Source organism: Sprattus sprattus (assembly GCF_963457725.1).
Source record: "Sprattus sprattus genome assembly, chromosome: 10".
NCBI classification, from domain to species: domain Eukaryota; kingdom Metazoa; phylum Chordata; class Actinopteri; order Clupeiformes; family Clupeidae; genus Sprattus; species Sprattus sprattus.
Window position 1 is genome coordinate 31,750,204 of NC_137908.1, and position 19,047 is coordinate 31,769,250.

At 46.3% G+C, this 19,047-nt stretch overlaps 4 protein-coding genes across 4 annotated transcripts in view; 2 read left to right on the forward strand and 2 right to left on the reverse strand.

Moving 5' to 3' along the window:
- Positions 1-1,697, forward strand: part of igsf21a (immunoglobin superfamily, member 21a) — a gene marked incomplete at both ends in the record, with an annotated part of 223,211 nt that extends 221,514 nt beyond the window's left edge. Inside the window, one exon of the mRNA XM_080846672.1 lies at positions 1,621-1,697. Coding sequence (XP_080702798.1) covers positions 1,621-1,697 — 77 coding nt within the window. The remainder of the gene's footprint in view (positions 1-1,620) is intronic.
- Positions 1,698-8,944: 7,247 nt separating this feature from the next.
- klhdc7a (kelch domain containing 7A) lies at positions 8,945-11,491 on the forward strand (the record flags this gene model as incomplete). Its single annotated transcript, XM_080845909.1, has 1 exon — positions 8,945-11,491. The coding sequence occupies one exon, from the start codon at positions 8,945-8,947 to the stop codon at positions 11,489-11,491; it is 2,547 nt and encodes an 848-aa protein (XP_080702035.1).
- A 2,412-nt stretch (positions 11,492-13,903) lies between these two features.
- cfap107 (cilia and flagella associated protein 107) lies at positions 13,904-16,567 on the reverse strand (the record flags this gene model as incomplete). The annotated part of the gene is made up of 4 exons (XM_080846140.1): positions 13,904-14,154; positions 14,541-14,676; positions 14,874-14,984; positions 16,457-16,567. 4 exons carry the CDS (start codon positions 16,565-16,567, stop codon positions 13,904-13,906), a joined length of 609 nt encoding a protein of 202 aa, XP_080702266.1.
- An 801-nt stretch (positions 16,568-17,368) lies between these two features.
- aadacl4 (arylacetamide deacetylase-like 4) lies at positions 17,369-18,986 on the reverse strand (the record flags this gene model as incomplete). The annotated part of the gene is made up of 3 exons (XM_080846141.1): positions 18,455-18,986; positions 18,306-18,369; positions 17,369-18,152 (listed from the first exon to the last, which is right to left on the reverse strand). Exons 1-3 carry the CDS (start codon positions 18,729-18,731, stop codon positions 17,369-17,371), a joined length of 1,125 nt encoding a protein of 374 aa, XP_080702267.1. The 5' UTR covers positions 18,732-18,986.
- Positions 18,987-19,047: the final 61 nt, after the last annotated feature.

The window sequence follows — 19,047 nt, forward strand, 5'->3', positions numbered from 1 at the left end:
TTTTCTATCTCTGTCTATCGCTATTTTTCCATCTCTCCGACTTATGTGTCTTTCTCTCTTTTCCCACTCATACATTCCCCATTTCTCATCCCTCTCTCTCTCCCCTCATCTTTATTGCTCTCTCAGCCTCACACTATTGCTTCCTATCCCTCTTTCTCCCTCCCTCCCTATTTCTTCTTCTCTCTCTTTCTGTACCTCTCTCTCTCTCTCTCATCTCTCCTCCTCTCTCTCTCTCTCTTTTCCCCTCAGCCTCCTCATACTGCTGTCTGTGGATGTACATTAGAATATGCAAATGCTGAGCCACGTAGCAGGTGTACTGCAGCCAGGACAGAATCAGGTCTGAATGAGGCGAGGCTGGCGACCACAGCAGATAGAGACACTCTCTCTCTCTCTCTCTCTCTCTCTCTCTCTCTCTCTCTCTCTCTCTCTCTCTCTCTCTCTCTCTCTCTCTCTCTCTCTCTCTCTCTCTCTCTCTCTCTCCCTCTATCTCTGTCTCTGTCTCTCTCTCTCTCTCTCTCTATCTCCCTCTATCTCTGTCTCTCTCTCTCTCTCTCTCCCTCTATCTCTGTCTCTCCCCCCCTCCGTTCTTCGCATGCAAGTCAAATCTCTTGTAGAACAAAGGGCCCGGCAGGTTGCCGCTTGCATGTTTGAGCCAGGAGGCCAAACACACTGCCATCACTGCGCCATCACCATCACCACCGCCAGGCCCCACTCCCCTCTGCTGAGCACCCCCAAATCAATGAGGCCCTCAGGGCTGGAATCTAGTTATGGAGGCAGGGAGGCAGTCTGCTAGATGAAGGGAGTAGGGAGTTTGGTAGTAGAGACATGTGTCCTGAAAATGCTTTGGCTACTTATGGAAGCAAGGGAGAGAGTCTGTCAGAGGAAAGAAGAGGTAGTGATTTGGTGGTAATTTTGTAGTGGAACTATTTGACCTGAAAGTACTATAGCTAGGTGTGTACGCAGGGGAGGGGATGTACTAAGTGAGAGAAAAGGGAGAGGCTTGGTGGTGTTTTTTGTAGTAGGAATATGTATCCTGGAAATTCAGTTTGTGCGCTTGTAGTCATGAGTAGACTCTATCTTACACTTAAAGCTCCTTCATTACTCACGCACTCTACGGAAAAGCCCCAGCCCATGCCAGTGATGATGTAATAAGCCTTCAAATCAGTATTTAGAGTGGCATCATGAATCTGATATAAAGGCATTTTTTTAAATTTTCTCACTTGGCCACGCCATGAGTCACTCCGAGTAAAGTGCACTTCATTTTCGACCATCAAGTGTTTTTTATTTGAGTCGTGATCGTGGCGCTTCGAACAGTCTGCCTGTAGTATGCGGCCCAAGGCAGTATGTTTATGTGTTAGGAGTCCATCTGCATGTATGCTGACTAGCCCTGGCATGGGGATTCCTCTCGGATGCGAGTGTGTGGGTGTGGGTGTGTGTGTGTGTGTGTGTGTGTGTGTGTGTGTGTGTGTGTGTGTGTGTTTGTGTGTGTGTGTGTATGTGTGTGTATGTGTGTGTGTGTGTGTGTGTGTGTGTGGGTGTGGGTGTGGGTGTGGGTGTGGTTGTGTGTGTGTGTGTGTGTGTGTGCGCGTGTGACTGATAGTTCTTTGTCTGTCTCTGCAGACGCAGCGCCTCGGGTGGGAGCGATTGGCCGGACATGGATAATCCTCACCTTCACAGTCACTGTGGCGATGACGTGAACTCTCCAACACACACACACACACACACACACACACACACACACACACACACACACACACATACACACACACACACAAACACACACACACACACACACACACACACACACACACACACACAAACATACATACACACATATACCAGCACACACACACACACAGTACTACTGGAGACCCTCCCAATGTCCATAAACAGGATGACTTTCTTTTTTTATATAAGAAACAATACATACATTAAAAATATAAAGATATTATATAATACCCATATTAAGAGGAAGAAACATAAGATAATAAGAGAACAAGCACTATCTTTCATAAACCCTGTGTCCTATGCTACCCCCTTCCTCCAAACGTACATATACACATACACTTGCATACCAATATGAATACAGACTCACAGACACACTCACACACACACCAACACACACAAGCACACATACACTTGCTTTTTTCATTTTAGTTTTATTTGTTTCTTTTATTTGTTTGTTTGTTTCTTTTCCCCAATTATACACTGTTGGATCAATACATCCTCTTTGGGAAAAAAAAGAGAACCTGGAAGAGCTCCTTGGCTTGTTCCGTGTGTTCAGACATTGTTTGTGCTCACGCGGCGGTGGCCAGGACTAAAGAACAAGAGAGAGAGACCCTTCTGTAATATGGGCCATGGCTCCCAACACCTCATCACAGGTATCCATGGGAACAAAAATGTGAATAAAAAAAAAATGAGACTCTTTTCTTCCCCTTTGACATTTAGTTTTATGGCTGTTTCATGGAGATTCCTTTTTTTTTTTTTTTGCTTTTCCGTTCTTTCTTTCTTTCTTTCTTTCTTTCTTCTCTGCAATGGCTCGTGGCTGGAAAGTACAAGAAGATACAAAAAAAAACATATAAAAACTCAACAGTCTTGTGAATTCTAGTGTGATTTTTCCGAACAGATGTGGAGAAGCCTCTTTTTAAGTGTATTTTTGTGTACATCCCTGTAAATAATGGAGATTATAAATGAGAAAAATGTAAAGCTAAAGGGGTTCGGGGCTTTTTCCTGGGGAACGGAAGCTGGGAGGTCTGCAGTTCACCGCTCTCTCTCTCTCTCTCTCTCTCTCTCTCTCTCTCTCTCTCTCTCCCCCTCTCTCCTCCACTTGTGTATGGTCATCCCAGTGTTTATTTCCAGATGAAAAAAAAAAGAGAAAAACAAATCAAACGTTAAAAGGCTTTGGAACTACTGACTAATCAAAAGCTGATACATGGCCCCCCCCATCCTGTGCTGATGCCCGCGGGGTGGCAGATGAACAAGAGGAAAGCAAACAATCACTTAACATGCTGTGTGTCTGACTGTTTGGTGCATGTGAATAATTTCTCCCCCTCCATATGTCAGCAGTGGTTCCTTCCACAAACCACCCATCCCACCCCTAAGCCCCCCCAAACACACACACACACACTCCCACACTGTCACATAATCTCACTTATGTGTAATCTGTTATTTACCTGTTGCATATTATCTTAAGTGATCTGCATTGTGTACAGTACGTAACTCTTGCCTAACATTTACTGGTAGGGTCATGTTAGCCACCATACTCCGCCCTACCTTGCCACCCCCACTACACCCCCTGCCTCCCAACCCCCACTCTTCTCCTCTGCCACTGCCCCCTGCCCCTCAGTACATGCTCAAGTGAAGTTGAGTGTAAACAGGGTTGTTGCATTTGTTTCATATCACCTGTATTAAAATGGAGATTGAACTGAAATGGCTTGGGGTGTACTTCTGCAGCTGCTTTAATGGCAAACGTACCCAGTTGTATTGTTATCTTTTTTTAACGTTAGCTTTTGAAGGTGAAATTGAGTGAAACTGAATGAAATTCTGAATAAAAATCTGATTGGAGATTAGAGAAAGATGTCAAATGCGTGTGACAGACTTTTTCCATTGATCTCCACCCAGCAGAGTGAGCAGTGTTCGTCTGGAGATTATTGTTATCTAAAGCCACATCCCTGAAAGGTCCTGGAAGAATCTAAAAGTGAAGACACTGCATGCAGATTCCATATCTTGAACGAAAGTGCTAAATGCTTCTGTTTGTTCTTGGTTTGGAATTGCAAGTTAACTGTGCATAGAAATAGTGAGTCCTGATAATGTAATGAAACTCTAGGCTATTTATATATATATAAATATTATGGCATGCCGTTCAGGAAATTAACATTTGAATATATATATACAAAAGTCTGAATATATATACAAAAGTCTGAATATATATACAAAAGTCTGAATATATATACAAAACTCTGAATATATATACAAAAGTCTGAATATATATACAAAACTCTGAATATATATACAAAAGTCTGAATATATATACAAAACGAAGTCTGAATATATATACAAAACGAAGTCTGAATATATATACAAAACTCTGAACTCTGAAGCGCTCAAACCGTCTTTGTCCGCCATATTGGATTGAGCGCTTCCTATTAAATCAATGGTACCAAAATGTTTGTAATTACGTATTTTCTGCTTCATGAAATACTGTTTTTCTGTTATATTGTTCAATTTTGACATTGATTTCTCACTAGAAATGCAATAATAACACGTTTATGTTACACCGTTTGACTTCACGAAGGATATTTTTAGAGGCAAGAGTGCGTCCACACTAGACTGGCCCTAGCACAGTATTGTCCGATTCGAGAATCCCAGAGTAAAAGTAAAGCTCCCCTTATGGTAGCCTGACGTGTGCCTCCAAAAAATGTTACCAGTCGCGGCGACTGAGACCAATGGAGATGGTCCGATAATTCCCGCAACCCCTAGCGTTCCGGGAGTGAATTGCAATACCATACTGAAAACTGCAACACAAAACTTAGAAAGACTCCATCAAAGCGCCTGCATGGTCACAGAGTTGGATACACAGAGTACTATAACAGAAACCTAAGAGTGACATATTAATCCAAAATTACTCTTAATTGCTCCTGTAAGGCCTCCTGTTGAGGGGGGCTTGAGGGTAGAGGGGTATCTGTAAGGGCGGATATTTAAGCATCTGTTGCAAGATGCAATATTAAGGCTAAGTGGGACACTTTCTGTCCAGATATTGAAGATAAAATGAAGTGATACCTTAGTTATTACATTATTGGCCAAAGGTTATTACGTTATTGGCTCAGCGACTTTATTACATTATTGGCAGTTTATTACGTTATTGGTTTTATTACATTTAAATTATTACGTTATTGGCCGTTATTACGTTATTGGCCGTAATTACGTTATCGGTTGCTACAAGGCACTTATGATAACATCATGAGCCTGTCAGTAGCTGTTTACTTTGACACATTGTATTGCCTTTTCGTGATTGCGAGTTATAGTGTTCTAAATGCAATACTGGACAGATTTCCATAAAAATTGTCCCTAGTAAAGATTTGGAAAATAGGGCCCAGGTTAAAAAATGCCTTTATATTGAAATCATGAATGCATCCTTTCTCCTACATGCCTTGCAGGTGTTCTAACATTAATAATGTATGAGCACATGCAGAGATGGAAAAAACACCCACAAGTTCTCATAAATTGTCTGGTCTACTCACAAATCTTTGAATTTCTCTTTCCCCACCTTGTGGGTTTTTCATTCAAGCACACCATGGGAAAACGAACCTGCTGAACACATCCTTCTGTTAACATAACAAAATGTTCAAAACTATTTGCTCAGTCATTCTGTTTCCTTGGCTGGCCATCTTGACTAGGAAATGAAGCACTTTGTGTACTCTTGGGCTGCCTCGCCTGTGCGTGCATTATATAACTTTGTCCCCACCTCCTTCCAACTTCATCACCCGTGGTGGCTCTAATGCAAACTAATCCAGCGTTTTTTGGTTTTCAGAAGCATTGCAATTTAAGCTATTCTAGACACACCGTGTATTAAAGGATTATGGCCCAAAGCCTGAGGTAGGAGAGGGAGATTTGGTGGGCTTAGTAAAATGGGGGAGGACGAGTCTCTCCTGCATGGGGCGGCTTCACCTTCCTCTCTGCTCGATGAGTGCGGAGAGGTTTGCGAGCGTAACGAGCGCGCCGATGCATTTGCAATGATCGCCCCGGCAACCTTCACCTGAGTACTTTCCAGCACTCCCGATTGCTCGGCACAGCAATTCATTACAGCTACACCGTTTCACTCGAAACTTCTTCCTCCCAGCAAATCCCAGTTTTTGTTGTTGTTGTTGTTGTTGTTGTTTTTTAAGTAGTTTTGTGTTGTTTGAGATTGGGCATTTCCTTTTAGCCTAATTGATATTCAGGAGAGGAGAAGGCCCTATCAGCAACTATAGAGGTGTGGGGAAAAATGCTTGAATTGCATTTTAATGGCTTGATTATTTTTGCTTGAATTAAACCCACACTATTAGTGTGCTGTTTACGAAATGATGGTATTTAGGTGCAAACAACACGCCAGTGTGACTCTCTTCATCGTGTTTGTCCCAGTGAGGGAGGGAGGAGAGCCTCCATCTCGCAAGCTCTTCTCCTCGCTCAAACAGGGGGCCTGCAGCCGGTTCTCGGAGGCAAACAGGGAAATGAAATGCAGATTGTTTGCTTGATATTCCGGTGATGACAGATTAAACATAAACACCGGCTGCTGTAGCAGAGGGAACAACGCGTGTGTGTGTGTGTGTGTGTGTGTGTGTTTGTGTCCCATGAAAAGCCGCACCTTACAGTCACTGGCTGCATGTCAGATGTAACCAATGTGTGTGAAACAATGTGATTTCTCCCTACCCTCTAATAATGACACCGGAGAGTAGATCAAGTCTTCAATCATTCAGCTACACTCCGTCAACAGTCATTATTATGAGCCTTTTCTCTCTCTCTCTGCAGGAAACTCCATTATATCTTTTCAGAGGTTGTGAAATTATGGGATGAAATACACTGCACAGTAAATGCTGTAGCCAGGGCTGTATCTCATGCCTGAGTTGCTTAACTCTTTCCAGGCGTGAGCTGCAAATGGCTGTAAATATTATGGCCTGTAATACACCCAGCCTGGGAGACCTGGGGTGCTCCTGGAGTAATCACATTGACATTCATTATCCTGACACCAATGGCATAGTGCCAATGCCCCACAGATCTTAATGTCTCATGCCTTTCTCTTTCCCTTCCTCACTTTCACACTCGCTGTTGGTCTGTCTCTCGCTCCCTCTCTCTCTCTCTCCCTCTCTCTCTTTATTCCCCTCTCCCGCTCTCTCTCTTTCTTCCTCTCTCTTTCTTCCTCTCTCTTTCTCTTTCTTCCACTCTCTCTATCTCTTTATCCCTCACTCTCTCTCCCTCTCTCCTCTCTGTCTCCCTCTCTCTGCCTCTGCCGCTCTCTCTCCCGCTCTCTCTCTCTCTCTCTCTCTCTCTCTCTCTGTATTTGCCCAACCTCTGTTTGTGTGCTTCTTCTGTTCTTTCTCTGTCACGCCTCTGATCATGTGGTTTGTGACACATTTCCTGAAATCCAAACACAGGTTGATAACATGTGAGAAACAGCCACCTATGGCAGCCCAGGAGCATCCATATTATGGAGAGGTAGAGAGAGGGAGAGAGAGGTAGGCAGGGAGAGCAAGAACTGGATAGAGAGAATGAGAGAAAGCCAAAAAGGGGGACAGACAGTACAATGACAGTACAATGAACCGGACTGGCCCTGTCAGATACACACCGTATAGCCCCACAAACTCCCAGTTAGACAGGTAGAGATGAGTGTGTGGGGATGGGGGAGAGAGGAATGGAAGTGGGATGGTGTTGTGGGGGCAAAGGAGCAGGCTTTTGTGGCACCGTAGTGAATTATTCACCAAAGAGAGCAGCTGAAGCCTCAGGTTCCCTTTGTGCTGCATAATGCCTGCGCTATCCGGTGGCCAAACAGCATCTGCGTCAGGAGAAGCAGCGTTCGAATGTCAAGTTTCCCTCAGGGTCAGCAGACTGCTGATGCAACCGCTCTTCATGAGGCAGTGGGTTAAACGCATTCTTTCAGCAGCACCAATTAAAACAGAAAGGAAGCTCAGTGGCAGCTGCCAAATCACAGGCTTGTGCGACTGATGACTGTGGATGTGTGTGTGTGTGTGTGTGTGTGTGTGTGTGTGTGTGTGTGTGTGTGTGTGCACGTGCGTGTGTGTGTGTGTGTTTGTGAGAGAGAGAGAGAGAGAGATCAGGGCAAAGTAATACACATATCTGTGTGTGTGTATATGTGTGTGAGAGAGAAAGAAGAAAGAGAGGGAGAGAAATACAAAGTAATAGAGATGGCACTTGACTGTGTGTGTGTGTGTGTGTGTGTAGGCCATAAATATGGATGATGAAGTTGGTGTGTAGAGTCAACATTCCTCATGCGTGCCGAGCTGCTGATGGACAGCTATATCACTTTCAAGGCGCCCACCAAATGTGCTTAAGGAATATCAAAAAGGATTATCACAGTGTATTATTTATGAACGTGTCTAATTCATAAATAAGCCTCCTCCCCACCACCACGCCTCATATACTCTATGTGTATGCATGAAAATGCCCTCATCCTACTCTCCTCTGAAGAAGGCAAAAGAGTTGTCATGTCAATAGACCTTTGATCGCCATTCAGTCTGTATGCAAACACTGCTCTCCCGGTCACAGAAGGCTTTGTCAACACAGCGTATCAGCTGAGCACCACCCTCAAGTCAAAATGACATCCTATACACGGACCGTGTCCATGTGTTTGCTCCTCCGGCTCTGTTATCTATCATCATAATCTTTTGGACGTATCAGCAAATAGAGAAATATAGCTCTAATTCGGGTTCCCTCCGGACAACCAACCTAACAGCGGTATGTGCAAACACTACGGCACCTCAGAGGGCAGCCATGACTCATCGGGCCAGGAAAGTCAGACTCATTTTGGCTGGTGATTATCATAAAGGGCAAAAAAAAGCCAACATGCTCGCTTTAACTGTTGGATTCCCTTGAATATCAGCCCCTTTTATCATTAGGCCATTGTGTTGTGGTGTTTTTTATTGCTGTCTTTCTCTTTTGCTTTAAAACAGATCTCAGATCTGCTTCAGGTGGAGCGTGGCGGGCCCCTCCCTCCCCTTAACGTGGCATGCAAATACAGTCTGTGCAAGTATCAGGTTCCTGGCGTGACTAGGAGCGCATTGAGTTCACACGGCGCCTGCAGTTTGGTGCTGCTGTCACTGCTGCTGTGGCTATCAGCACTAGAGGACAGGGAGTGACTGGGCATTGGTCATGCTGAGGGGGTTGACTTTGGCAGCGAGCTGCGTCCAGAGTAAACAGCCTGCGCGGTCCAGCACCAGCGGCTAGTCCAGAAATGCCCACAGTGGACGTGCCGGGCGCGCGATTGGACATGCAACTGTTGGGGAAGCTGACGCTGTCCGTGGCCACTGTATTATTCATCTCTTGGGCGTACCGCTTCTACAGTTCCAGGGGTCAGCGTCAGGGTCAGGTTAAGCCGAATGAAGCTGTCGCCGGCACACCACCATCATCTTCATCACCACCACCATCACTACCACCATCACCATCACCATCATCCTTAATCAATAACCATGCCTCCGGCTCGACCCCAAAGCGATGCAGCAGCTGCAGGATGGAGCTGCGCCCCCGCGGTAGAGTGACACCGGAGACCACTGCAGGAGATGGCAGCTCCAGTCGCCAGGTGTTGAAAATATCTGTGTGCTCAGCGGCCACACCTGAAAGAGGTGACGCACACGGGGGTGAACGCCCCAGCAGAGCCCCAGACTTCGCTGCAGTTCAACAGATCATGACAGCAGTGTCAGAGGAGAGAAGCCAGGGCACCAAAGAGGAGTGCAGCTCATTTATGTGTGAAGCAAAAAAGGCAGCGGAGGCTAATAAGCTGGCCACAACCCTGTCACCTCCATCTGTGGCTAAGAATGGTTCAGCAAGCCCCAGTGGGCGGCTGTCCCCTTGCCCAGCAAGTCCAACTGGACTCCTGTCTCCATGCCCAGCAAGGCCAGCTGGACGCCTGTCCCCGTGCCCGACCAGCCCCAGCGGGCGTCGGTCCCCGTGCCTGCTGAAGAAGTTGGACGGCGCTGTGGAAGTAGGCCGGGAGCTCATACAAGATCTGAACCACAAGGGCAACTTCTCCAGTTTCCAGTCCAAGGCGGAGGTCAAAGTGGAGGAGGGCAACCTTGTGCTGGAGGGCCCACGAGAGGGGAACGTTGTGCGCGGAAAGATCTATGATTATTATGTTGAGTCCTCATCCCATTCGATTTTGGATATAAACTCCCCCCGCAGCCCCACAAGTATTCATTATGATAGCGGGGCTAGGCTGCAGCCATATCCCATAACGCTAGTCACTCGACATAGCAGCAGCAGCAACAGTAATGAATTTCCTCGCACGCCAAGCCCCATCAGTCCCCCTATGATTATACGAGATTTGGTGTTCAGCCAGGGGTCTATGGATGATGGCCAGTCTCCCAGCAGCCCCAGACCCTCTCCCCACAGCCAGCCTCAGAGGGGGCTCATACGGAAGGACAGCTACCTGATGGCTGCTGCTAACCTCGAGCGCCAGTCTTCCTGCCTGACAGGGAAAGCCTCCGATCCGCCACACAGCCACTCTCCAGCTTCGCTATCTGCAGACATCCCTCCCAGCTCCATCAGCCTGACGGCACCTGACAAAGACATCTCGGGCCCCGGAGAGTTGGCGGACGAGCCAAGCTTGGAGACGGTTGCTGGGGCCAAATTTTTACACATCCCCCTGGAGAGCCTGGCTAGTGCCGATTGGGAAAGTCTGACGGGGAAACTCGATTTAGGCAACTGCTTAGAAGCCCTCAGCCTGGCCAAGAAGCACAGCCACTCGGCTCTACAGCAGGCGTCTCTCCGAGTCATGTCTGACAACTACCTCCAGGTCCTCAGGGACCCAGGCTTGTATGGTAGGCTGAGAGCAGGGGACCGGGAACAGATCCAGCGACTGCGGATAAGAGGCAGGCGATGCCTGATGGTGGCCGACATGGAGTCGCCCGACTGGTCCAGACGGTCCTCGACACAGACAAAGGAGAGTCCCTACATGTCTGGCAAGCTGTATTACTACGATGACTACAAAGACACCTGGCACTACCAGTGCGACATCCCACCAGAGGTCGTCTCTGTCGGCTCAGCCATGTGCACCATGGACAACTATCTGTTTGTGGCGGTCGGCTGCCAGGGCTCCGACCGCGCCATGGTGCCTTCCAGGAAAGTGTTCTGCTTCAACCCCGTGACCTCCATTTGGAGTGAAATATGTCCTATGAATGAGGCCAGGCCCCACTGCAAGCTGGTTGCTCTTCAAGGCCACGTCTACGCCATCGGGGGCGAGTGCCTGTCGACTGTGGAGCGTTACGACCCGCGTGCCAACAGATGGTCGTTCGTCGCTCCGCTGCCCAATGACACATTTGCTGTCGCTCACCACGCTACAGCGTGCAACGGCGAGCTTTTCGTGTCAGGGGGCACCTTGAGGTATACCCTCCTGCGCTACAACCCCAAGTCAAACACTTGGCGGAAGGGCCTGATCATGGGCAGCAAAGAAAGGACCACCGAGATGGTGGCAGTGAGGAGCTTCCTGTACCGATTTGACGTGAACTCTACATTCGGCATCAACGTGTACCGCTACCATGCCGTGGCCCGGCTGTGGTACGAGTGCTGCACTAAGCGCTTTCCGCACTGCCCTGCCTTCCAATGCGTCACCATGGGTGACGTGATCTACTGTGTGAGCCGGCAGTTCACCATGAGGTTCCTGGCTGACGAGGTCTTACCCAGCTTTGTCGCCGAAGACCTAAGCGTCCTCACAACAGCCAAGGGGATCCTGTTCCCCTTCGTCCTGGCTCTACCCGATAAGCACACCCTTCAGACCAGCGTTTGATACACAGCAGCAACGCTCACCATACAGGGACCAACACACTTGGATACTTTGTTTCTTTCTTTGTGCAAAGACGCATTAGGCCAAGTGGGAATGCATTCTGTCGGGTTAGGAGCATTGCTGAAGGTAATTATAGAGCAACCTTGTCAGATTCTTGCAGTACACTGTGCCAGGAGAAAATTAACTGTGTATCAGGGAGAGCAATTCGTTTTTTCGGACTTTCCATTCACACAGCGATTTACGGCAGCCTTTAAATCTTTCTAATATCGTGTTCCTCTTTCAGTGGTAACGAACAAACACTTTGGAGCTCTAATGCAAACATAACAATTAATCAGACTTCTGGGCAAATATATGGTGCAAAGATAAACACATGGGCAGTAAAGATGCCATACGATCAGGGGTTATTAGCACAGTTTAAGATCATAAATGTCCTCTAAAATCTCTCTCATTTTCACTCTCTTATAGTGTACACTATATTTAAGCGTTTCTTTGCTAAAAGAAAAATAAATAAATAATTAGTCTCTAAATGGAAATGTATCCACATCTGTACAGAAATGAAATAACTTACAAAAATATTGCAATGCTTGCAGGCAAATCCTGACTCTTGTGATTCAACCTATCTACTTTATGACTTTTCAAGACCTGAATCACTTGCTGGACTGTAGCAAAGACACTTGCTAAGACTGTCGCTAAACCCTTTTGTCCTACATAGATTCTGGACATGTTTGAAACTCTCCAGCCATTACCAGCCAGGCCCTCTGAAATATTGATGTATTTTTCTTCCATACATCGTTGTTTCCATTTCTTATGTAAGACCCTACACAAAAGCCCTGTCAGAGAGGCAAAGATATATATATACATGCTGTAATTATATTACTTGTGACTGAAGGAGAGGAATGAATGTTTGTCATTGCCTGGACACTTGTGCATTTTGCTGTGCATGAACACTATCAATTTTGATTATTTATTTATTTGTTGTGTATAGTTTAAAGTACATACCTCTCACAAAAGCAAACTGAGACATGTGTGTATTAACCAGAAAAAGGACTATCCGTTTATAATTAGATTTTGTATGAATGTAGCTCTGCATTTATTGAATATGCAGTTTATTATTTCACTGTTTTGATGAATATCTGACCTTTAAACATGTTATTGACTGCTACACTACATGGAAAGGACAAACAATCAGCAATAACTGAAATAAACTGCTGCCAGGTGTACAGATATCACCAGCCTCTGACGTCTACTCCAGAGAGATGTGTCGCTATGGTGCCCTCATGTGGCTGTGTATGGACTAGGGTGAGAGAACTGTTGATGCAGTTGGTGAGAACAACAAGAACACATAGAGAGGAAGGCAGAGAAAGGAAGATATATAAAGATAGACAGAGAGAGAGAGAGAGATTTGGACAGCAAGAGAGATAGGGAGATAGAGACAGAAAGAAAAGGTGAGAGTGGTAGAGAGAGGGGGAAGGAAAAGAGAGTAAGACAGGGAGAAAAAGAGACAGAGAGGATGGAGAAGAGAAAGTGTAGGAAGAGTAGGAGAGAGAGTGGGAGAGAGAGAGAGAGAGAGAGGAAGACTAATAACAGTGTTTGAATGGTATAATGACCAGCAGGGACACATGCAGAGAGCCTCACCAGTAATGCCAAACAGTGGGGAAGTCTGCCACAGATGGCTGACCATCAAACTCCAGCGTCTTTGATTCTTCCTAATTAAACACTTTCATTCCCTGTAATTAAACACCTACTAGGATGGGAGCTGGATGGTTCCCCTCAGATTTTTGACCATAAAAGGACTAACGGTTTCTGATAGGTATCAGAGCTGTTGTCAAACAGCCTCGCCTCTCTTTCTCAGAGGGCACCATTGTGTGGTAATGGATGTGGTATGAAACATTCGGCTAGAGAAATGCTACGCGTAATTGCACAATAAAACGGAATATTCCATTCCAGTGTTGTTCTCTATTTAAAACATCTATAACAAAGTGCATACATACATACATACATGTATGCACTTACACATACATACACACACACACACACACACACACACACACACACACACACACACACACACACACACACACACACACATACTCATACAAACATAATGCACACACCACCACCATTGCCATAATACACAAAAACATACACTTCTGAAACTTCTGAAAACACACAAATAGTCTTGTTCTTCCTTTTATCATCTGCTTTGTTTGTCCTTGATTTTTCCATCAAACAGAAGCAACAGTTTCTCTACCTCATACAAATCTGCTTTTATCACCTTTCAGTAGCTGAGAGCTAATTCTGTAATCATGAAATACAAGAGTCCATGGGAATCAGCTGAGGCCATCACTCTGGTTGTGCTTGCCCCATAGACCAGAGGCAGGAGTGGGCAGAGGAGGCCTTGCGCTGACCAGGACGTCAGGCGCTGGTCTGAACCGGTGCAGATTGCCCTCCAGATCCAAGGAGCTTAGGGAGCTGAAGGAGCTGGGGTGGCTGAAGAGGTGGAAGGGCGCCGTGGCTCTGCCCGCTGGGCACACCGGCATGACGGGGATGGCACAGGGCAGAGAGAGGGGGTGGCAGGTAGGCCGAGCGGTAGGAGCTCATGGCGGAGGACTCCTTACTCCACTGCCGCTTCTTCGCTTCCACCAGGCCGAAGTTGGTGGCAGGCACTGGAGAGGAGGGTTGGGGGAGGAGAGAGAAAGAGGGAACAGTGTGTTGGGAGGAACTCAGCTGCTCCTCTCTCCGCAATCATTAATTAAACCACTGACAGATTTGGAACAAATTAAAGGCATCCGTGCCTCTCCTCCCAATAACGTTAAACAACAGCAACCTTTGAAGGAGGGAGTGTTAAATCACTTTAAGGTGAAAAGAGTTTTATTTACTCTTCCCCTTCTTATACTCTACAAAAACAAAAAACCTTTTTCACATAGAACACAAGACCACACGGTCATGCATGTTATGTCTATATCGTACATTTAGCACTCACCCAACCCGACCCCATGACACTCCTACTATACCACACTTTGCTGTTTTCACAAATGCTCCATACTGTTACCTTTGGCTACATGGTCGGATTGCAGCTTGGGCATGGTGGACTGGCCCCTCCACCTGTACATCTCATCATACTGGGTGACTAGGAAGTGGGAGGTGGGCGTGCCATGGTGGCCCAGCAGCAGCCTTGTGGGAAGGCCCTGTAACGCAGAATAATGATCAAGCCTGGCTACGCTTTCAGACAAGGTGAAAAACAAATGCAAACATGACAATTTGAAGTGACATTGAACATTAACTATGGAATAGCTTGCTGCCTTTCACCCAAGCGTATAACAGGAAGGCTGCTGAGACAAGGTATAAGGATATCTGTTAGGGACAAAAACAGGCTTGGGCAAACCTCTCCTCTGCGCAGGGCCGTTCGTTGCACAAAGGTGTCTGGCTGGTGGTCCCACTGTGGCCGGTAGTCTAGACGGTTGGTGCTGTTAGCCGTCCTGCATTCCCTGGTGAACTGGCGCGAAACAGTGTTTGTGGTGGAGGGTGGGGGGGTTGGACAGAGACAGAGATCCATTGAGATGACACCAGCACAGTGTTGCTAAGAATGATGGGTGGGACCGATGAGCACCGCCAAGCGCTTGAGCTAGGCAGCACTCTGGCATCATGCATTCCCCACACATCGCCAAAACATACCTACCTCTCGAACAGACACCACCCCCTCACCCCCACCCCTCCCAGAGCACATCAATGTCATTTGGCTTCTTGTCTCCTGTGCTCACACCCCTTCTGGCTACTGCTGACCGAGGCTGGAGGCAGAGTCGCTAATCACTTTTGCATGGATCTACAAACTGAACTGAAGTGCTGCTCAGGTCCTCTGGCCAGATGCCACGCAAGCATTAGAGAGTCTGCTCTGCACTATAATACGGAACAAAAGGCCAGACTCACTGCACTTGCACTTGCCTAGTGCAGTGGGAGAGTGATTAGCCCTGTAGATACCTCTTTGCTTGTGTGACAGTCACCTCGTCTCCCTTGACACCGCAGCGTTTTTAGTGGATTGGTGGCACAATTTGCAGGTTAACGAATGCCAGTTTTATGTTGTAAATGTGGATTGTTTTTGGAGTAGTTATGTTTTAAAAGTGAAATCCAAATTGACATTAATAACATTAAATGAATGAAGCTGGCAATGTCCATATTCACTTGAATGTAAAAAAAAACCTCAAAATTAAAACTCAATTAAATCCTATAGGGTGCATAAAAATATAATTTGGTTGAAAATTGATGGATCATAAATGGCCACCAAAGGAGATACTTAACCTCCAGCTTTTAGCAGGCTCTTTTAGAAAGGCTGTCAAGTTTCTAAATTATAAATTTGAAGTACTAGCCGGTAATAATACATCTACTGGCAAAGGTGTGCATTGTTTAACCACGGCTCACATTTGAATGGCAGGCCTGAACAAGATTTCAGCACCCTTCAGCCAAAATCACTTTAAACCATGACCCTTTAAGCCCTGCTCAGTCAAACTACTTGAAGTAATCACACAGCCATGCTCCTCTTTAAAATACTGTGAAATACAGAGGCCTGATACTAAATGCCCATTATCAAATGGTACACAGATTGAGAAACAGAGTGTTCTGAGAACATTGACACACACAGAATTGACATGACATAAAGTAGGCTACATGTGTATTGTCTCTCAAAAATGCTCCCTGTTTTTATTTTTTTTTTGAATTTTAGGCCTTTTGAGAAATATAAAAGGTAAATAAAATATATTATACCTCAAAACTGCAACAAACTGAGATGAAAGATCACAATAATTTTCTCAGGGAAATGTTTCAATTAATGAGAGTAAAATTAACTATTATACAGTTATGTGCCACTTACTGAACTCAGAGAAATATAAAAGATACTCGCATGACAGAATATGTTTATCACATCCAGGAACAGTGGGTGGTAACGTTCTTGTTGGTCACAAATATGCATCCTACCTGCAGTCTGTTTTCCACCCAGTTACCGATGAGCACTTTGTTTGCATACTTCTGTTCTGTCCTCCAACCAGACTGGGTCCATTTATCATAGCTCTTTTCTTTTCTCCACATGCTGCTGTAACTATACCGCACATCTATGAGTAACTCAGTGACTCTGACTATCGCATAGTTAAAGCCATTCAAACAGGTAAATGTACATAGCATTCCACAGCCATTGTGACATAGATAGGACGGAAGGGAAGGAATGAATGCTCTGTTGCCATGGACACAACAAACATGTATACAGCTGAACTAGGAACAAGCTATCTGAGACTTGGGGAGTCCTTTTTATGTTATGCATCTTTCTTCAGGGGGTAAAATGGAATGAATTTAACAGTGCAGTAGGAACAAGCTGTTTCAATTGTGCATCCTAAACTGGTGAATCCATTCCCGCCGGGTCGAACACAGAATATTTATTGCCTCTATAAATGTATCGCCTCTATACAAAACAGAAATAGATGTGTTTAATACACTTTGAAATATGTAATCGTTTATTACTGTTCCTTTGTCATAGTTACAATAAAAACAAAAACATTAAAAAGTGACTGAATGGAATCCTGACAGTTAGTAGTAGCACAGTAAATAGCATTACATCACAATGGTTACAAGAATGTTACTTTACAGTGAAAAAGGAAAATGGAAAACATTTTCTCATAACATAAATAATCTATTTGCAGTTTCTTAATGCACCCTTATTAAGGAAAGCTGACCTTTGGTCCACAAATCATTAACTGTACCGTCAAAGCATTTACTGTCTTACTCTGCATGTAAACTTTCTTTTTTGGCCAGACGGACGCAGCGTGACTTGAGTCACACTGTCACAATAACAACCCCAGTACACATTAATCAAGCCACACCAGCCGTCTCATTTCTCTACAGTGTTTTCACATAGTCGACAACGCTCTCTAAAACCCTCTCTGCAGTGGCGAAGGACAGGCAGCCCTGGTTATAGAAGTTGATGACCCCATGGAAGCCGTCGGACACGTTGTGCCAGGTCACCGGCACGCCAAGGCGCTCCAGCCGCTTGCTGTAGAAAATGCCATCGTCCCTCAGCACATCGTGCTCGCAGGTGAGGATGAAAGCCGGTGGCACGGCACACAGTGTGGCAGCATCTGCCAGCAGAGGGGACACCTCAGGGCCCAGCCCGGCTTTGACACGGTGGTAGAGCTCACAGTCGTAGTCGGAGGGCATCTGCCGCTTGAAGCCCCGATCCCTGATCTCCGCGGGCAGGTCGACGGGGTCGAGCAAGCGCCCGTAGTGCAGCTGGAGCTCAGCGGGCACGTGCTTCCCCTCTAGCAGGTCCTGGCAGGCATACGCTTCACCGCACAGGTACTGCAGGAAGTAGAAGGCCACGCGCGGCCGGAGCAGTATGGGCACGGCGTGGTTCTGTTGGTACGAGGGCAGGTTGAAATCTGCCATCTGTAGCACCGGGTAGATGAGGACCTGAGCGCAGGGAGCATGCAGATGCCCCTCCTGTCGCCCGGCCAGACGTTGGCACAGAGCCGCTGCCAGGTTTCCGCCTGCGCTGTCCCCACCCACCGCAACCCGGCCAGGGTCCACCCCGAAACTGGCTGCGGCCACCGAGAGGAAATGGCAGGTGGCGGCCTCGCAGTCGTCCAACTGGGTGGGGTACCTGTGCTCTGGGGCAAGGCGGTAGCTGCAGAGAAGAAAAAGATCATAGCCACTGAAGGGCACATAGAAATAACCAGCAAAGGGCATAGCTATTCAGCAACTACTTCAAAGCATATTGAAAGATAACATGTATTTACATGGTACACTGTAAACAGAAATAAGTAAATATGTAACACACCCAACAGACACTACAGTGGTTTGACTCTTCATGGCGATGTACCTACACACTTCCTCTGAGGTATCTGAGAAGAGAGGAGGCACAAACTGGCTCAGACTGAGAAGGTCAGTACTGCTATGATGTCCTCATTCCAAGAGGATGATGCTCACCTATACTTCCAGACACCCAGCCTCCCCCATGGAAGTAGACCAACCCTCTCCTTTTGCCCGAGCAGGGAGCTGTCGGCTCGTACACCCGCACCGGCACCTCGGCGAAGGTCACGTCCTTGATGCGAAGCCCGTCCGGAACCGGCCTCATGCGGAACATGATAAGGCCTGTGCACCATCGTGTGAAGCGGACCTGATTACACAGGCCGAGACGGTCTAGGATCCGGCCCTGGTGAGATGATTCAGCAGGTGTAATCAACATGAGCTGTGTGTGATGCATGACTATTTGTGAAAGCACATTGTGCTACGTACACTATTTTCTGTTCTCTTTTGCCCAAGAATAAGAGAGCATGTACTAGATGGCACAGAGAAGTCCTGCAGTCATTCAGTATCTATTCATTTAGTATTGTGGTTTGATGGGGAATTTCCATCAAGCCTTGAGCATTGGACTGTGTGTTGTTGTTGTTGTTTTAGCCTTAGCATTGAGGCTAGATATCCCTTTTGTGTCTAATAAGAGTGTTTGTGTAATGTCTGATTTTAGTGTGTGTAACTGTTTTAATTTCATCTGTGTTAATGCTATTTTATGCCCTGTGTAA